The following is an 18,720-nucleotide window of genomic DNA, read 5'->3' on the forward strand; positions in this document are numbered from 1 at the left end:
CATTCCAGCTATTTTTGAGGGTTACTAGTCATGTAGCCAAGGGCAGGAAGAGATGAGGTTTATGGGATTGAGCTGTATGCCCTTGGTCTTTAGCTTTTGGAAGCCAATAGAAAGTTTAGGCAAGGAGACTGCAGCAAAGACAGAGCAGCCTGCATCAGCCTCAGCTCCCAGCCGTTGGGTGCCGCTCGGGAAGGGATTACTTGGCAGGCGTCATCGGACTGCTGCTTAGCGTGACGCACATGTGTTGTGCACGAGCATTTTCAGTTTTAGTTTTCATATCTTTTTGAATGGAGGTATTGCAGATGATGAAACTACTCATACTTTTTTTTTTTTTTTTTTTTTTTTTTTAAGTTTCAGTATTTATAAGATTATAAGACTTTCCTCTCGGGATGAAATTGTATTTTAACAGTAACAAATGGAATTAGTATGTGTTAACTTCATCGGACAGCTAATCACCAGATGCCTTTATTGTGTGACCAGAGTACTTTGTTCTCATTTGGAATCATTTCAGGTTACTTGGTCTGCTGTGGGATTTGGAGAGGGGCTTCTTGAAATTGATGAGCATTCGGGGTTCCGCTGGGCTCAGGCCACAGCCGGCTAGCGCACACTTGTGGCTTGACACATTGAGAGCCCATGTCAGTGTCCCCCTCTGAGTGAACATTTCTCTTTCCCCTGCTCCTTTACATTTTAGGGGGATTTTCGTGGAGGGTCTCTCCTGTGTTCTTGATGGCATATTTGGTACCGGGAACGGCTCTACTTCATCCAGTCCCAACATTGGCGTTCTGGGAATTACGAAGGTACAGATATTTTTCTAATTATCATGGTCAGGCCTATACGTATGTCCACTCACTGACCGGTCTGACCTCTGTGCAGTCTAGCGGGAAGTCTGAGGTCATCTTCTCCTCACCCCTTTTTTCCTTTCAGTGAGATTTTGGGATGCCTTTGGAAGCCTTCACCTGCTTGGCCAGCCTGGGGAGAGTGGCACTCTGGTGCTGTCTTTCCTGTATGCAGCTGCAGATGTTATTGAGTGCCCACCTGTGGCAGGCTCAGTGTGAGGCCACTGGGGTATGAAAGTGAGAAGTAGGAGTTTGCTTTCCAGCAGGGAAAGGCATGTAACAGTCAGCGTAGCAGGTCAGTGAATGGCAGTGCCAGCCAGGGGTGAGGATGACAGGAACGGGGCTGGATGGTGGGGGGGCCAGAGGAGGGTGACTCAGGGTTAAGTGGGGTGTTCAGACTAGGCCTCACTGGAAGGGTAGAGGAAGGAGCTGCAAGTAACAGCCAAAAAACATCCGGGCATCGATGTGGCCATTGGAGACCACTGTGTGAAGTCAGCTAGCCAGCCAAGCCGGTGGGGCAGAGGGGCCCAAAAGTAGAAATAGCAAGTCCGTAGATGGCCCACAGCAGGTCACAAGGGTGCTGTTGATGGCCGTGGACTGTGTGGAAGTAGATGCTGCAGGAGTAGCTTGACCTGTTGTGTAAGGGTCACTTTAACTACTGTGGTGAAACTAGACAGGAGTAGAAGCAAGAGGCATTGGGAGGTGTTGGAAGTTCTGGATGAGAGAGGATGACAGAAAAAAATCCGTCTCCTGTTAAAGGGATGGTGCAGTTTTTCCAGCCTCTGGGGCAGAGTCTTCCTTCCATTGTTTCTGATGTGGAGGCCCAGTGAGGTAGCAGGTGGAGCAGGGCCTGGTCTGTGTCCTCCCTGTTTGCCCGTCCCCACCCTACTCCACCAGACACAGACTTGTGAATCTGGAAGGGGCCCGGTCCCAAGCCTCCTACTTTATTACCAGCCAGTAATTACATCCCAGTTGCCCTAGGCTGGAGAGCCCTGGGTCTGTAGGATGTTGAGGACCCATGGCCACTGAACACTGTGCAAACAGATTCAGAACTGGTTGCCCACCTTTGCCCATGTGAGTCACAAGCTCCTCACCTGAGGACTGGGGGCTGAGCCCGCCCACAAGCCTCCCCGACCTGTTTGACCTCTTGAGATTAGGTGGGGGTAGGGGTGGATTTTGAAAGAAACCTTCCCCTAGCTCCATGCAACATTCTATAATCTGATAAAAAGTAACCAAACACTAAGATTGGTTCATCTTAAATTACAAATCCGTGTGAGAGGGAGCAGTGTATCAGGCTGTGTGCCGACATAGCAGACACCTCGTATTTGCCAGGCTGGCCCAGGGCTCAATGTCACATACACCACTGGTCCTATCTGCTGCCTGCTGCTTGCTCCCTGTGCGTGGCACAGGAGGGAGGGAGGGCCACCTGGTGGCCACTTCCTCCAGTACCTTCTCTCTGGTCCTGTCGCTGCTGAGCCATTCCTAAACCAGCTGGCTGCCCTAACCCCACTGGCGTACAAGGGGATGCCAAGATAATATAGTCATAAAATTGCAGGCATATCCGGGACTCATGGAAAAGTTATTTAATAACCCAGCTCCCTTTTGTGCCCTTTTAAAATGTGGCATCACTTATCAGGGTCACTGAGGGAGTAAGCAAAATCATCTACCTTATTACTGATGTAGTTTGAGGGGAATAATTATCTTCATGAAAATTTGAATGACTCCAGTCTATTCTGAAAAGATAATTTACCAGCATTTTTTAAAAAAATTTTTTTGAAGAGACAAGATTTCACTAGCATTTGTCTGGTCTTGAACTTGCTATATAGCTGAGACTGGCCTTGAGCTCTCAGTGATCCTCTTTCTCCTATTTGCTGGGATCAAAGTTGTGTGCCTAGCACACAACTAGCATGCCAGCACTCTTCAGTGAGCTACTTGATGTTGTCCCAAATCCCTTTGGACCCAGCTGTTATAGCTGCTTTCCCAGGCACAGGTGTCATCCAGTGCAGGGCAGAGTGTCAGCCCTGGAATCAGGTTTGCTTCACTCCAATCACAAGACTTGATCCACAAGAGAAAGGGTCTAGGCCACACATGGAATGGGGAGTGGGGCTGAGCGTAGAGACGTCTGTATGACCCAAGCCCTGTGGGCTATGGGGAGACTGTCCAAGAGAAGGAGGTGGAGCTCTGCACCATGTTGCACCCCTTGTCCAGCTGAGACTCTTGACAAGCTGCTTCTCTGAGTAGAACTTGCTCTGAAGTCTCCTGCTGGAGAGCTGTGCTACAGAGTATGGTAATCAGTGCCCACAGGAAACCATTAAATTTAAGTTAGAAACTCACTTCGCAGGGAGACCGGCCCCACTGCCAGTGTCAGGGGTCCATATAGCTCAGTGGCTACCAGTGGACCACAAGGGAAGGACTTGCCACTATCAAAGAGAGTTCTGCCAGCCAGCGCTGCTCAGAGCCGTTGCCCAGACTCCCAGGGCATTTTAGAGGAGAGCAGTCTGTGTCTCTGCATAGGATCTGCCTCACTCTGGGTCCAGCTGTTGCATTCTGCATGTTTCCAGAGATGGGGTCACCTTCCCTGCCTCCTCTGCTGAGTGGGTTCCAAGAGGGCCCACAGCACGGTATGAGAGGAGTGGCTTTGGGTTCCAGCTGTCTGCAGCGCCATATCTTCGTGTGGCCATGGACAAGTATGTTGCCTGTCTGGTTCCCAGGACGGAGTCCATGAAAGGTGCCTTGCAAGTGTCTCAGCCAATCGCTTCCCATAAGGCATTCAGCCTCTGGGTGCAGCAGGTGCATAGGAAGCTGTGGGTATTGCTGTTAAAGCTGGTGGGCCCTTGGCTTAATTTAAGGGAGGGAGAGTACACACTGTCCCTGCAGTGTCTCGGGTGGTGTCCAAGAGAGGTCTTCTCTTTCCTGCCTTCCACACTGGTGAAGTCAGCAATGAAGGGTCAGCTCTCTGATGGTCCTCAATGCAGAGGCACCACAGTCCAGTAGGAGCTGCAGACTAGGCTACCAGAGTGGGAGGATGGACAGAGACACAGAAGGCCCACATGACCGCTTGGAGGGCCAGGCCACTGCTGTTCAACAAAAAGTGAGCTAGGCGGTCAGGTGGTGTCACTGAGTGACTTAGTTGCTGCTGTGGTTTGGCAAAGGCAGACCCGTTTTCATCTAGCTCCAGCATTGCAGGCATCCTGGGGCCAGCCTGGTCCCGCCCATCTCCTGCCTGGTGGGGCTGCCCAGCCTGGCATGCAGCTGCTTTCTCTGCTGGCAGCCCTTCCTCCCCAACCCATCCCTCACTGCAGTAACCCTTCCCAAATCAGACAGTCTCCCTGCAACCGAGCTCTCACGCAGCGGAGTGACACGGTTATTTGACCTTAGGGTTGGGACTTACTCATCTTTGTACCTGCCTGTCTGCAAGTCTAACACATGCTTGTCACATGGTAGCTCCTCATCACATTTGCTGACAGCTGATCCATCTGTAGGTGAAAGGCATCTTTACTATAAGTTTTGCTCAGCTCATCTGTTGGTGTGGTCTTTCCCGTTGCTTGCTCTCCCTGTGTGGCGTGGGGAGAGACTGGTTCAGCATGGAGCCAGCTAAGCTAGACAGGCATTGTTTCATCTGCATGGTCCAGCTGGGCTTCTGATGCTTCCTTAGCTGGCTCCTTTTGGGTCCTGGAGAGCAGTACAGTCCAGAACTGTGCAGCAGGGGAATAAGAATAGTGAGCCACCAGTGAAGATGGAACTAATTTTAAATTTTGTCTCATTTCAATTTATTTAAATAGCCATCTTCTCACTGTAAGTAAAGTCCTAACACCATCCCCCCATCCCTCCAATATTTCTGGAACCTTCTATGCCTGGCTTATACACTCAGGGTTTAGTCCATAGGAGACACCAAATGATAGGCACCAACTGTGCCAGTTCCTCAAGTCAGGTCAGTTCCTCCTCCATGTGGGTGACAGCAGGGGAGATGGAACCTTCCAGAAGGCTGAGATCAGGTCTAAGCCCTACCATGCCTGGGACCCAGACATGGCTGAAGGAACGTGTTGGCAGGTATAGCTTTGTTGGGAAGACCAGAAGATGGAGACTCGACTTCCTAAGCACCAGAGGGTTTAAATCAAGAGCTGAACCTCCACCCAATCAGGGTGTTAGAAGAGTTACCCACGATGGTGTTCAGCACAGTGGAGCAGGAAGGGCCATGTGGTGGGGCACAGTCAGACCCCATCAGTTCCATTGTGTCTGTCACTCTGTTAAGCAGCACAGTACGCACGGTAGGGAGGAGACAGCTCCTCCATGCTGGGGCGGGCTCTGTTCTGCCCCCTGAGCCCTAAGCTACAGCACCTCTGGTGGGCAGGATGCCGTGTGTGAAGAGACGGGGCTCTGGGATGGGGGTTGGGGTTGTCTGACTGGGCAGGGGTGTGGGGACGGTGGAATTGGGGCTGACAGCAGGAGTGGACCCAGAAGAGGAGCAGGGACGATGGTGCACACCTGACTCCACCAGGAGCTGCTCCCTGATGCTCCCCACAGTCTGGACACTGAGTGAGCCACGTAGAGGAGTTGGTCATCATGTACTGAGAGTATCTTGTTCCTGAAGGTCAAGGTCAAGGGACTCATGAACAAGGATGGTCGCATTGGCCCAGGAGGCCAGGCTGGCAGTGGGCACTGCTGGCGGGCGGCATCTGAGTGGTCCATCCCCGATATGTCCACAGGTGGGCAGCCGCCGCGTGATCCAATATGGCGCGGTGCTCATGCTGGGGCTGGGCATGATCGGCAAGTTCAGCGCCCTTTTCGCGTCCCTGCCGGACCCAGTGCTCGGAGCGCTCTTCTGCACGCTCTTCGGTAAGGTCCTGGCTCCTTCCCTCACCTCCCTAATGTTTAGCAGGCTCCCCGAGTTTCTGCCATCTCCCTTCAGTAAAACTAAAGCTATCAGTAAATTTCTGTTTTAAAACCAAGTTTAACTCTTCAAAAAATAAAGACCTACACTATTTTCTCGGTCTAGCTGAAAGATCCAGCAGGATGAAAACTGAGCTGAAATGTAGTCTCAGTGGGATTTCTAATCGATTTAATTCAAATACCTTCTGTAAATAGGCCATGAAAACCGACTGTCTTTACAGTGGGATACTGGATTTGATGGCCGTGCCATTTAGTTACAGTAACTGGGGACAAGTGTCAGGTAGTTGAGCGAGCTCCCAGTATAATCAGAGCTGCACAGGGAGAGGCCTTGTCCCGTGTGCTGTGTCCTGTGCTGCTGTCATGGGGACAGCACAATGCTCTGCTGGATTGGACCAGACCCCTTGGGCACAGTCCAACCCCACCCCAGCCTGTTCAGAGCCAGGTGCCCAGGTGTCTGCGCCCACATGCTAACTCTGTCACTTGCCTTGGGGAGCTCATTGGGGCTGAGCCTACTGTTTCTCCTGCAGGGATGATCACTGCTGTCGGCCTGTCCAACCTGCAGTTCATCGACCTGAACTCCTCCCGGAACCTTTTTGTGCTTGGATTTTCCATCTTCTTTGGGCTCGTCCTTCCAAGTTACCTCAGACAGAATCCGCTGGTCACAGGTAGGGAGAAGAGGTGCTGGGTCTCCACGGAGTCTCACAGCCCTGAGCCTTCACTGTGTCTCCTTAAGGCGTGCTCCACAGCGGTCTCCTGGGAAGCCTTCGCCTCACATTAGCCAGGGCACTACTGATGAGGGAGCCGAAGTCCCTCTCTGTAGCAGTCTTCTCCCGGGAGACCACCTGTCTATGAAACCCTGTTCTCAGGCTACGCCTATAAAGCTGTGTACTATTGGGACTGGAGTTTAGCTTAGCGGCACAAGCACCTGCCTTGCAATTGTGAGTCATGAGTTCAATCCCTGGTACCCCCTCACAACCACCCCCAAAAACAGACATGTGGTATCTTATGAGGTTTTATATGTTTTGCTTTTGTTTCTGTTTTTTGAGACAGGATCTTGCTGTGTTGTCCAGGCTGTCCTTGAACTCACTATGGAGATCAGGCCGGCCCTGAAACTTACAGCAGTGCTCCTGTTGCAGCCTCCCAGTTGCTGGGATTATAGGCCTGAACCACCATGCGTGGCTAAGATGTGTGATTTTCTACCACTTCATACACTTGGAAATACATGTTTCATTTTCTTGCTCTTTATCCACACACCCACACCCTGCACTGGGAATTAAATCCAGGATCTTTGCACTGAGCTACATCGTAACCCTTTTTTAAATTTTTGAGACGAGGCCTTTCTAAGTTGCCCAGGCTGCAGTTGAACTGTGATCCTCCTGCATCAGCCTCCCAGAGTGCTGGGATTATAGGCATGCGGCACCACACACAGCCGAAATACATGTGTTTTACTTCATTATAGCTATTTTTAACTCCAGAACAACCTTCTTAACTCCTCTTTGTTATGCTCATTCCCTGTTGTCATAAAGAATGAACAGGAGGAATCATTTTGAGAAAGAAATAGCTAGCTGTGCCACTAAATAAATAGATAACTGCACCAGGGACACGAGGCAGCTTTTTTTTTTTTTTTTTTTTTTTTGGCACCAGGACCGAACTCATGACCGCACACTTGCAAGGCAGGTGCTTATGTTGCTGAGCTAAATCCCTAGCCTCAAGGCAGTTTCTTTTCTTCTTTTTTGGTGCTGGAGCTTGAGCCCAGAGCTTTGTACACACCAGGCAAGCACTTATTTTATGTTTTGAAAGCACTCACACTTCTAACCACGAGCAGGTTCTTGCTGCTTTTTACATTTTAATCCGTTGCACTCATGGGAGGACATTGTCGTAAATCAGTTGCTCTTGGTTGAGAGCAGCCATGCTCGAATTAGGAATCTAGGATGCTGAACACACTTACTTGTTTAGGGATGCACAGATATTTTTTTCTGAGTCAGTGTGTAATTTTTTTCTACCTTGTAACATCCGTATTTTATTTGAAAATACTTCCATCTGCGGATAACACTCAAATGGCTATTCAGTTCGTGAAGAACAAATGTCACTTTATTAGATTCACTTGACCATCCTCCGGATGCTTTGGGTGGTTGTTGAAAGTATTCGGCAGTGTAGTTTTAAACATTGCTGGCAGGAATTTGTGCCCACAGTTCGCATTGACTGGCAGGGCTGTGGCAGTGGTGCTCATGGTCTCTGCTCTGTTTCTAGGCATAACAGGAATTGATCAAGTCTTAAACGTTCTTCTCACCACTGCTATGTTTGTAGGAGGCTGTGTGGCTTTTATTTTGGACAACACCATCCCAGGTATGTGGTGTATATCAAACGTGGTACTACACATGTGCATTGGTTTTTCTAAGTGAACAGAAAAATGAGAAGCAAAAGCTAGGCCTGGTTGTACTTGCCTTTAGTCCCAGCTGCTTGGGAGGTTGAGGCAAGATGGTCTCTTAAGTCTGGGAGTTCAGACTAGGCAGCATAGTGAGGGAACTTCCCCATCTTAGACAGAAACGGAGGGAGAGGGTGGGGAAGAGAGAAGAAGAGAAGGGGAGAGGAGGAGTAAAGAGTTTAAAGCCATCGTTGGTTTTAAAGCTCTTCTACTAAGGTGGCTGAGACAACATTCCACTTACGAATGGATCTTGTTAATAAGCTGTTCACTTTGGGTGTCTGTGAGTGGCCTCCAGAGATGGCAGTGCCTGGCAGCGCAAGGTTGTAGGTCCAAGGCTCTGCCCCCCACAGAGTGAATAAAGAGACAGCAGGAGGCCCTGTGTGGTATGATGGCAGCACCTGCCTCAGGCCCTCCCCAGACTCCTGCTGTCCTCTCACACAGCCAAAGGCCTGCAGTGTGGCCCTGGGGCTAGTCCCGCATTCCCGAGCTGCTGCTAACAGTCTCTGGCACTTCTCCCTGGGACTCTGTCCTTTAAGTGGGTCATTCATAAGGTGACCCTGCAGCCAACTGTGGGGCTAAAGGATAGTGGCTGTGATCAGCGAGGCCAGGACCAAGGCAAGGCATTTGGAGCTGCCCATGTAGCACCCCGAACTCTAGTGGGTGATTCCATGCTGAGCCCTGGGTGGCAGCCTAGGCAGGGATGTGGCCCAGCTTGGACCCTTCCCAGCCTCCCGGAGCCAGCGCTGTGCACCGTTGAGCTACCTCAGGGAAAGCTGCTGCCTGGGGTGTGTGTCTACGCTTGGGCTCCCCAGCAGTCTTGGTTGAGTTTTTTGGAATAGGTTGTCTTAAGTGAAAAATCTCAGTAAAACCTTCAAGTTCAGAAACAAGCCAGTGTCCCTACACACACACACACACACACACACACACACACACACACACACACACACACACACACACACAAAGTCTAGGCCTGTTTTGCAAACTCAGAATTGCATTTTAGACATGTTGCGGTTGACAGCAGATGTAGGAGCGGGTAGTAAGAGGGAAGATGCAAAGAGAGAGCAGTTAAGAGACTGATACAGTGACAGAAAGCCGTCAGGAGGCCACACGCACGTGGAACTCTTAAGAGAGCCAAGAAAAGCTGCGTGATTGCTGGACTTCCGGGTGGCTATCTGGAGACCGGAGACTTTTGGCTTCTCGGGCTGTTGGGTCGCTGGGGCTGAGCTTGGGAACAGCAGTGTTGTTCCTGATAGAATTGCTAAAACTAAGCATTCCTTTGTTTTTGTTTCATTGTGTTTTGTTTTGTGTGTATGTACGTGTGCATGCATGTGTGTCCTTTGTGTGTATCAGGTACCCCAGAGGAAAGAGGGATCAGGAAATGGAAGAAAGGTGTGAGCAAAGGGAACAAGTCGCTTGATGGCATGGAATCCTACAACTTGCCGTTCGGCATGAACATTATTAAAAAGTACAGATGCTTCAGCTACCTGCCCATCAGCCCAACCTTTGCAGGCTACACGTGGAAAGGCTTTGGGAAGAGCGAAAGCGGCCGGAGTTCAGATGAGGACTCACAGGCCACTGTATAGCCTTCGCTGTGCCCTGTGGCCTGGCCACAGTGAGGCGTGTACCTGTCCTTCCTTGCCGAGTAACAAGAAGTCACACGTATGTTTGTATATCTGCATCTACATCCTGCGTCCCAGAGCGAAGACGGGTTGCTGCGCAGTGCTTTTCTGTTTTGGGTGGTAATTGTGTCCAACATGGTGTCTCACTTGGCTCCTGTTTTAAGCCCTTGGCCTCGTGTCCTTTGAAAGTGTCCACTGCTGGTCTTGGTCACTGAACTTGAAACGCCAGCGTGTTCCCACGGGGCCGGGTATTCGGCAGTCGCTTCCGTTCAGTCCCCTCCCGCTGCCCCCTGCTAGCTTTCCCACAGGCCTCCTCCACTCGGGGGCTTTCTCTCTCAGAGCACCTGGGCCCACTTTCTCTTTGTGTGACCTCAGCCTGCACCTGGGCCGGGCCACCATGTCCTCGCATTGTCACAGCAGCTTTTGTTGTCCTTGTCCTCCCCAGGAGGCTGTTGACCAGCATAAGAGCAGTGGCCTGCTCCCCCGGCCCCGATAGGGCACCCAGAGGTCTGTGTAGGCGTGAAGTTCAGGGGGTGAAAGGGCAAGAACCCCAAAGCCAGTGGGATTGACTGCTCCTCCCCTGCCACCCTGGCCCCCACCAAGCCAGCACATTTCACCCTGACCCTGCAGTGACCGAGACACCTTGTTGGGCATTTATCGCTCCTGGCTGGTGTGATGGCTACTGACTGCCCCCAGCCAGATAAGCTATGAGTCCTAGCTCTGCTGTCATGTGGATGTGACTATTGTGCGCGTCTGTAATTATAAGATTCTATTCCTATTTAATGTTATTGACTATAGCAGATTTTCCAAATCAGTGTTTTTCCATGTGACTTTCTTCCCTCTCGTTCCTGTACTCCTCGTCCTCCCAATAAGAAAAGTACCAGCATCTGTAAAGCTGTGGGTACCACCAGGGAAGTGTGCTGGAACAGCTGTTGAAGGCCAGTAACCATTGCTGTGGTTGTGTTTTGTATTGCCTGATGCCATGAAAGTGTAAATACTGTAACCCTAATCTATTTATCAAAACTGACTACTGGACCAGAGCCCAGAAACCCTGGGTCAAGTTACACATGAGTTTGTTTTGTGAAGAAGGGAGTCTGGGTAGGTCAGCAGACAGTGTGCGTGGCGCGGCCTGCCCCCCACAGGCCTTCCTCCCGGTCCTCTGCCACCCGTCATTTCCAGCTGCCTGGCTTAGAGACGCTTTCTGGGCATTGTCGTGTTGCGTGTCCACTGAACCTTGATTTGACAGAAGGAAAGGTGAGTCTCTTAGCCTTATTTGCTGAGCCGTTAGAGAAGGTGATGAGAAAGCAGCTAACACCCCACCCCCACCCCCGCGAGGAGCTCTAATTTATGACACTAAATTATTTTTGACAAAGTGGCTTCTGTTGAATTTGAAGTTTTCCAGCCAAAGGAAAAGCCTGAGACATGAAGAGTGGCCATGCTTTATGGGCTGACCTGCCTGAGCTTTGGACAGCCTTGGCCGCCCATCCCTTCACAGGGCTGGCTCTTGTGACCCCATGTCCACACCACCTTGGCTCTGTCCCTTTGCCAGGTCGGCAGCTGTGCCACTGCAGCTCCATGGATTCCTAGCAGTTTGGGCTTCAAGAGCACTTCAGAACCACTGCGTTGTTTTGCCAAAATCTTACTGCATTCTATATGAAGATCTTAGATTCTAAGTTGTTTCATTTTTTTGTGTCCAAAATGTGTGTACAGTGGAGAGTGACCTTAGAGGCACACCGGTTCCTGGTGCCCAGCTGGATACTGACCGCTCTCCGGCCCTGCATTGTTCTCTGCTCCTTCTTTGCTTTATAGTTTGCTTAGCATCTCAAATCTCTCTGTTCTGGAAAATGGGAAAAACTGTTAAATATCCCAAAGATTTGAAGAATTCCAGCTCTTAAAAGTGAGCAGGAGCAAGCATGAGGCCCAAGTTTCCTTCGGCTCAACTTGACAGGCTGCCTTCCCTCCCTGCGAGGCCCCCAGAGTGCAGCCTCAGCTGTCTGTAAGCCCTCTCCCTGGGGACCCCTCTCCTCGGGGACCCCTCTGCATACCAATTTTAGCATGAGGCCTCAACTCCAGTAGACAAGAGATTTCCAGCAAGTGTTCACCAGGGAAGCCTGCACCCACCTGTCAGTAGAGATAGGTGTCCTCCTTCCTTTGGGGCCAGCTTTGGATACTCCGTTTGGGAGGGGAGAGGAGATGGAGGTGGGAGAGAAGGAGCATCCTGACAGGATGCCCTCAGTGGGTGTGGCACTTCCTGCGTAGCCTTGAGTTGTTTGAGTCACACACAGGCCATTTGAGGAAGTTGTCCTGCTGGCACGTGTGCTTTGGACTGAAAGTCTGTAACTGGAAGCAAAACGATGTGTATCCAGTGTCGGAGCTGCAACATTACACCCGAAGGGAGAGGTGTGGCGGGCAAGTGGCCCATGCCTCTCGGGCATGGTGCTGGCCTGTGCACTGCTGCTCAGTAGGACATCGTAGCATTCTGGACAGGGCATTCTCTGTCCAAATTTCAGTGCCCACCACTTTAACCAGTCTGGTCGCAAGAAGAAAGCGGTCATGTTGGCCCCACAGAGCAGAAAGTATAGAAAGCATGTGGGAGCGGCTGCCGGGTTCGTGCCAGGGGACCCGCTATAGGCTCATAGTCACGGGACCTGTGTGTTTCACAAGCTGTGAGCGTTGTTAGTATGAACCTTCAGTTTGTTTAGACTGACAAAGGCAGGAAAAATGGCTTTCCTGGGCCAGCCAGAGCAAAGCAGACAGGGCCCAGATGGCTCCCCATTTTCATGATAACATCCACACACAGGATTTGCTCTATACTGTAGAATACTGACTCGCAATGGCAACTTGTGTATGCATGAATATTGCAGTATTTTCCATATAGTAAAAGAACATTTCTGCCCAGGATAAGTCAGTTTTCCAGGGAGGGAATGATATAATTTCATGACAATGTCATGTGCTGATAGAATTTCTCCATTGATGAATCTCTAGTATGTGTGTATACTTTATTTACCCATGCATATATTCTGTGACCATGAGCTAAGCTGTTACAACTTTCATTCATGTCCCTGCTGAGATATTGGATTCAGAGCTGACAAGTCTAATCTTCAGTAAAATCTGTGCTACGGGTGTGGCCCAGCCTAGCCACACAGAAGGTAAAGAGCTGGCAGAGGAGAGGCCGCACCCTGAGGTGGACCCGGCTGTAGACACTGGGCCTGGCACGGTTTCCCACAGGCTCACTTTGCCCAGCCCCCATCCGCTGCCAGCCGCCAGCTTGGCCTGGGTGAGCGTGCAGCTCCTGAGTGCTCATGGGGCCCCAGTTCTAGGAGAACTGGCCATGGCCGAGGTTCATGGGCTGTGCGTTGTCCTCTGTCCCTTATGATTTGGATGCAGAGAATAGGACATTTCCCATCTTCCACTCTTGTAGCCGGAACCTGCAGACCCCAAGAAGGCTGCCCAAGTTGGCCAGTGGTTAGATCGGCTTCCGCTCCTTGGCACCGGGGACCCCCTCTCAGCAGCCTCATGAGCATTCCCATCCTGCAGGGTGTTGTCGACTGTGCCTCCCCGTTGCGCCAACATTCGGCGTCCATAGAGTTGCTGTGTGGTCCCCGGCACGTGGGACACCTTCCTGGCGTCGCCCCAACTCACCATTCTCACACACACTCTTTCTGTTCACCCCGTCAATCTTTGTCTAAGTCCTTAATAAATTTCTGACTGTTCTTAAAGCAGTGGAGATGCCTCTATTTTTCTTGCATTTGTGAGTGACTTTGCCTGTATACTTTTCTGGGGTTTTTTGTTTTGTTTTGTTTTTGTTTTTTTTTTTTTTTTTTGCATACTGAAGGTATTTGGGGTGGGATTGTTTTTTGAGATGTGTAATTCTTTTATGGAGTTTTTAAAAAGAATTTTCATATTGTTTTTTCTAACATGGCTTCATTAAGCGTTTAAGTATTTTAAAAAATATGTAATATTTGGACCAGATGTTGTGAATAATAGTAGAGATAAAGCTATTTTATTCTGTATTTTTAAAACTGTTCCATAAAAATAAAAGCTCTCCTGGACGCCGTTTTGTTGTTCGAGGGCCTCTTCCTTTGGTCTTTGAGAAAATCATGATTTAGTAGAGGTCATCGCTTAGGAGAAGAAACTTGGCTGACAAAAATTTTTGTCAGGTGCCAGAAGCTGAACTGTGAGGGGTGGAGGAGCAGTGCTCTGGGGACTGAGGGGATGCATTCCTGCTAGATTGGGGTGCCGGTGACATCAGGAGTCCATCATTACAGCAAAAACACCTCCAGGCCGAGCCTGGGTGGCAGAATCAGGAGCAGCGTCTAAGTGAACAAGGCCCCACTAGGTCATTGTGGCTCCTGGGCAGGATGGAAGGACCAAGGCGAGGTGCTGGGTTTTTTTGTCTTTGTGGTACAGGGGATTGAATCCAAGGCCTCACACATGCTGGGTAAGTGCTCGGCATTCACCTGCACCCCTAGCCCTGTGTTGGTCCCTAGCAAACCTAAAACCTCTCACTCCATCTCCATCCCTGGCCCCTTGGCATTTAAGGTCATGAGTGCTGGTCCCAGCACCCTGACTCAGCCCCTTCTGGGCGGTCTGGTAATAAGCTCCATGTGTGCGAAAATAGCCGTACGGTATTTTTAATGATAATGAAAGGAGAACTCACGTCACTGTCCTGTCGCATGTCTGCAGTAGCTTTAGCACCCTGGTCCTCTCTCCTAGATCAGCTGTGTCCCTCACCAAGAAAGAATCACTGCTTCCAGAAAGTATGAGCAGACCCCAAGCCCAGAGAGCTGGGGGTCCAGTGGACATTAGATTCCCCAGCAGTACCTTTGTAGAGCTGCACTTTTTAAGGGCTGAAGTGAGTATAGAATTGTATGTATAAACACATTTAAATACTTGTACATGAAGAGAAGCCACCTCAGATGTGCTGCCCAAGGTAGCTGAGGTCCAGGTGAATGACTGAAAAGCTTGGGAGGCTTCTTGTGGCACATGCTCATAATCGCAACACTCAGGAGGCTGAGGAAGGAGGATGCCAGAGTCCCACTTGGGCAATTCTGTGAGACCCTGTCTTAAAACTAAAAAGGGCAGGGGATGTAGCTGGAGGTGAAGGACCTGCATTTAATTCTTAGTACTGTTTAGGGAAAAAAAGGGACCTAGAGGAGAAAAAGGAATATACCTAAAAATGACCTCAAATTCCAACTCAGTGTCATGCACACCAGCAAAGAGGCATGTTTAGCTAGAAACAGAGCCAGGTGTACCAGTATTTACAAATGAATACGCTGCTGGTGGAATGGCGATCAGAGTAGATAACATCAGAACCCAGCCGAACACGGTCTGAGCCCTGGTGTTGGTGAATGGGAGTCGGGTGCCACAGCAGATCTGCGGATACTGACAGTCGTTTTGTGTGTGTTTTGAGTCTAATACTAAGATATCTGAGCTAGCTTGTATTTTGTATGTCTTTAATTCCAGAATTTTATTTTTAAAATATTTCATAGAAGTCACGGGCCATGGTACATTAGGAAAAGTAAAAAATAGCTGCTCATTCACAGATATGTTGAGAAGCACCATTTACACAAGCCCTGGCTTATATAAAGACTTCGGCAATAGGGAGGGGGGTGTGTGTAGCCATGCAGTGGGACACTTAGCTCGCACAAGGGCCTGAGTTCTATTTCCAGCATCACATACAAGATCACATGGGTACTGACCACCTGTTACATTACCTCAGACACAGAAAACATGGAGGTAGCAAAGATCACAATGGAGTGATGGAGGGAGGAGTAACCTTTAAACATGAAATGGGGTGGCCTCAAAATTCATGCAGTACAGGCAGATGCATCTCGAAGGGATTGACAGTCTGGAGAGCCCAACACTGCCCGGGCACTCAGGCAGGGACTGAGCCGGGCTTTTATTGTTTTTGGTATCGGAGATCGAACTCAGGACCTCACTCTTGCTAGGCAGGTGATCATGCCGCTGAGCTAAATCCCTGGCCTTGGGGATGTTTCTAACCTGTTTTATTCCAGGTATTACAGTCTCAAAACATTTCCAAACCGGGTAGTGTACTACAAGTGTTTCCATAACTGCACACAATTAGGTCCAAATCCCTGAGCGTATGGGTGTGGAAAGTTACCACATGGTTTACTGGTCAAAGTGAGCGGACAGTGGGAATGGTGGGAACGTTCGTTCTATTATTACCATTTGGTGTCTGCGGTATATAATGATCACATTCCACGCACGTGGGGAGTTGGTACATGACACATCCGAATTCTTTCATCCCCTTCTCCACCCTCCCCAGGAATGTTAGGAAGTGTGTGGCTTTGCCTTTGCATTTCTAGTCATGCTTCCCTGTTAAGTTTGTACTGGGGAGTGAACCCAGCAAGTCTCTCAGTATTGGGGCGCTTGCCTAGGATGTGTGACACCCTGGCTTCAGTCCCCAGCACTGCAAATAAACAGACTGCATCTCTTGGGCCTCTGTTGCATTTAGGTTCACCCATTTTTTTTTTAATCTCCTTTTCCTCAAAATGTTTGGGAGAATTTCCTGAGCAACTATCTAAACAACTGGGCTTTGCAGAGTTACACTCTCTTGTGGTCTCTTTGGTGTAGTTTTAAAATACTGTATGTTTACCATTTTCAAACTTACACAAAAAGGGAGAGAGCAGCATAATAAGCCCCCTTGTGGGGCTGACAGTTTAGCTCAGTGGTAGAGTACTGGCCTGGCTCAGATCCCCAGCACCACCAAAACGAAGAAAGAAACAAAACTGCATATGTGCATTACCCAGCGGTGGACCCTCAGCCAGTCGTATTTCCCATACAGCCCTATCTTTCCCTTCCTTACTTCTTTGATACAATTTGCAGACACACAACTTTATATAACTGAAAGGCAGTTCTTAAAAATAATCAAATACAGAGCTAGGTGTGGTGGTACATGCCCATAATCCCAGCACTTGGGAGGTCGAGGCAGGAATATTGCATGAACCTGAGCTCAAGGTCTGCCTGAGCTATATAGCAAGACCCTGTCTAAAAAAAAAAAAAAAATACAGTGAGTATACCTTTAAAAATTAATAGTGTTCAGGCCAGAATACAGGTCAGTGGCACAGTGCCTGCCTGGCAAGCACAAAGTTGTAAGTTCGATTCCCGGTACAAAAAAATTAACAATATTTCCATCATGCAATCAAACATTTATCCAGGTTTCAGATTGCCAGTCCTCCTGTAAATATTTGAGATAGTATCCAGTGAGGTCCACATTTCCTCTCTGACTGATAATTATCTTGTCCACCTGTCCATCTATATGTCTCTGCCTTGCCCTCTTGTACTGTCTTCCTTGCAACTGGCTGAACGGTGCTTTCCCCCTTTACTGTGTCCCTCTGCTCTGCACCTCCTGGATCCATTTTGCATCCATGGGGACGGGAGGGACACGGCTTTAACAGCAGCTCTGCCCTTCACTAGGAAGCCACCAAGGACCCAGGGCGCTCCTTTCTGATGCCGCAGCTGCTCCTATGAGTGCTAGGACCCAGCACTTTGTCAGGGGCCATACAGTTTCAGATCAGTCTCCTGCTGTGTTGTAAATGAAACAGTTTTCCACAATGAGATCTTTTCATACGTGTCTTGTTCTCTCAAGTTCTACTACAAATTAAAAAGCAAAAACAAAAACCTAAACCAAACAAAATCTTTAGCGATTTCTTTTAGAAGTTTTCTTCCATTTCATGTAAATTGGTTTCGGAGAGAAGCATTTCTTCTAGCTCTTAGAGTAGATCCTTCTCTTGGGCTGTTATATCTGGTGGTTTTCCAGTCAGTTTTACTGGAGCAGGAAGCCACTGTTCAGCATTGGTATTTACAGTGGGTTTCAGTGAACTTTGGTTGGTCATTTATTTATTTTATTTATATATTTTATTTATTTTTTTAGGTAGATATAATAGATACATTCAGAGAAAAAAGTAAATCACTAGTTGATGTTTACATATTGTCGTTCTACAAATAGTTGTTCAAGATACAAAAATGGAACATGTAAGTGGGAATTCAAACAGTGAGACTGCAAACAGTTCTGTTCAACTGTCCAACAAACATACATGCAGTTATCCATATCTTCATTTATGTTTAGATTAAATAAACTGAAGCAGGTTAAAATCATTCTGAACAAAGAATAATAGTATTGCTGGATTTCACATCATGACACTTCATGATCAGCACTGTGTACTGTAGTGTCTTTTTTTTTAAATTTAATTTAAAGAGGGGCTGGGGATTTAGCTCAGCGGCATAAGCGCCTGCCTTGCAAGCAGGCAGTCGTGAGTTCGATCCCTGTTACCGGTAAAAATGAAAAAGAAAAAAAAATTTAAAGAAAGACTAAATAAACAAAACAGAAAATGGGTAGAAATAATATATAATTTCTTTTTTTGTGTGTGTCTTTTTCTTTTTTTATCGATACTGGGATCGAACTCAGGACTGCCTGCTTGCAAGGCAGGTGCTTATGCCACTGAGCTAAATCCCCAGCCCCAAAAATATATAACTTCAAAGAAAAAAATAAACAGTAAGAAATCACTAGTTGATGATTACAGATTGTCTTCTTAAAAATAGTTATTTAAGATAAGTGGAGCATATAAAGTGGGGATTCAAACAGTGAGATTGCAACCAGTTCAACACCAGTTCTGTTCAACTATCCAACAAAAACTTAGAAATATGGTTATCAATCCTATACACTTAAACATACATGCAATTATCCATATCTTCAATTATGTTGAGATTGAATAAACCTAAGCAGGCTAATATCCCTCTGAACAAAGAATAATACTTTTGCTGGGTTTCACATTATGAGACTTCAGGATCAGCCCTGGGTATTTTAGTGTCTCTTTTTTTCTTCAAAGTATCTGTTCATTTCATCATGTGTCGTAAGATCAGTTCTCATAAATTGTTTATAGATTCTACACATGCATGAGTCTTAACATGTATTTCTATCCTTTCT

General features: G+C 48.4%; 1 protein-coding gene across 4 annotated transcripts in view; it reads left to right on the forward strand.

Moving 5' to 3' along the window:
• Slc23a2 (solute carrier family 23 member 2) overlaps positions 1-13,827 on the forward strand; it is a 108,208-nt gene extending 94,381 nt beyond the window's left edge. For all 4 annotated transcript variants that reach the window (XM_063248736.1, XM_063248735.1, XM_003476600.5 and 1 more), the window contains exons 12-16: positions 692-797; positions 5,543-5,672; positions 6,254-6,391; positions 7,977-8,072; positions 9,502-13,827. In XM_063248736.1, coding sequence (XP_063104806.1) covers positions 692-797; positions 5,543-5,672; positions 6,254-6,391; positions 7,977-8,072; positions 9,502-9,734 — 703 coding nt within the window. In that variant the 3' untranslated portion in view covers positions 9,735-13,827. The remainder of the gene's footprint in view (positions 1-691; positions 798-5,542; positions 5,673-6,253; positions 6,392-7,976; positions 8,073-9,501) is intronic.
• Positions 13,828-18,720: the final 4,893 nt, after the last annotated feature.

Source organism: Cavia porcellus, unplaced genomic scaffold, assembly GCF_034190915.1.
Source record: "Cavia porcellus strain 051 isolate PalLab524CR breed Dunkin Hartley unplaced genomic scaffold, mCavPor4.1 scaffold_5, whole genome shotgun sequence".
In the NCBI taxonomy this organism is placed as follows: Eukaryota; Metazoa; Chordata; class Mammalia; order Rodentia; family Caviidae; genus Cavia; species Cavia porcellus.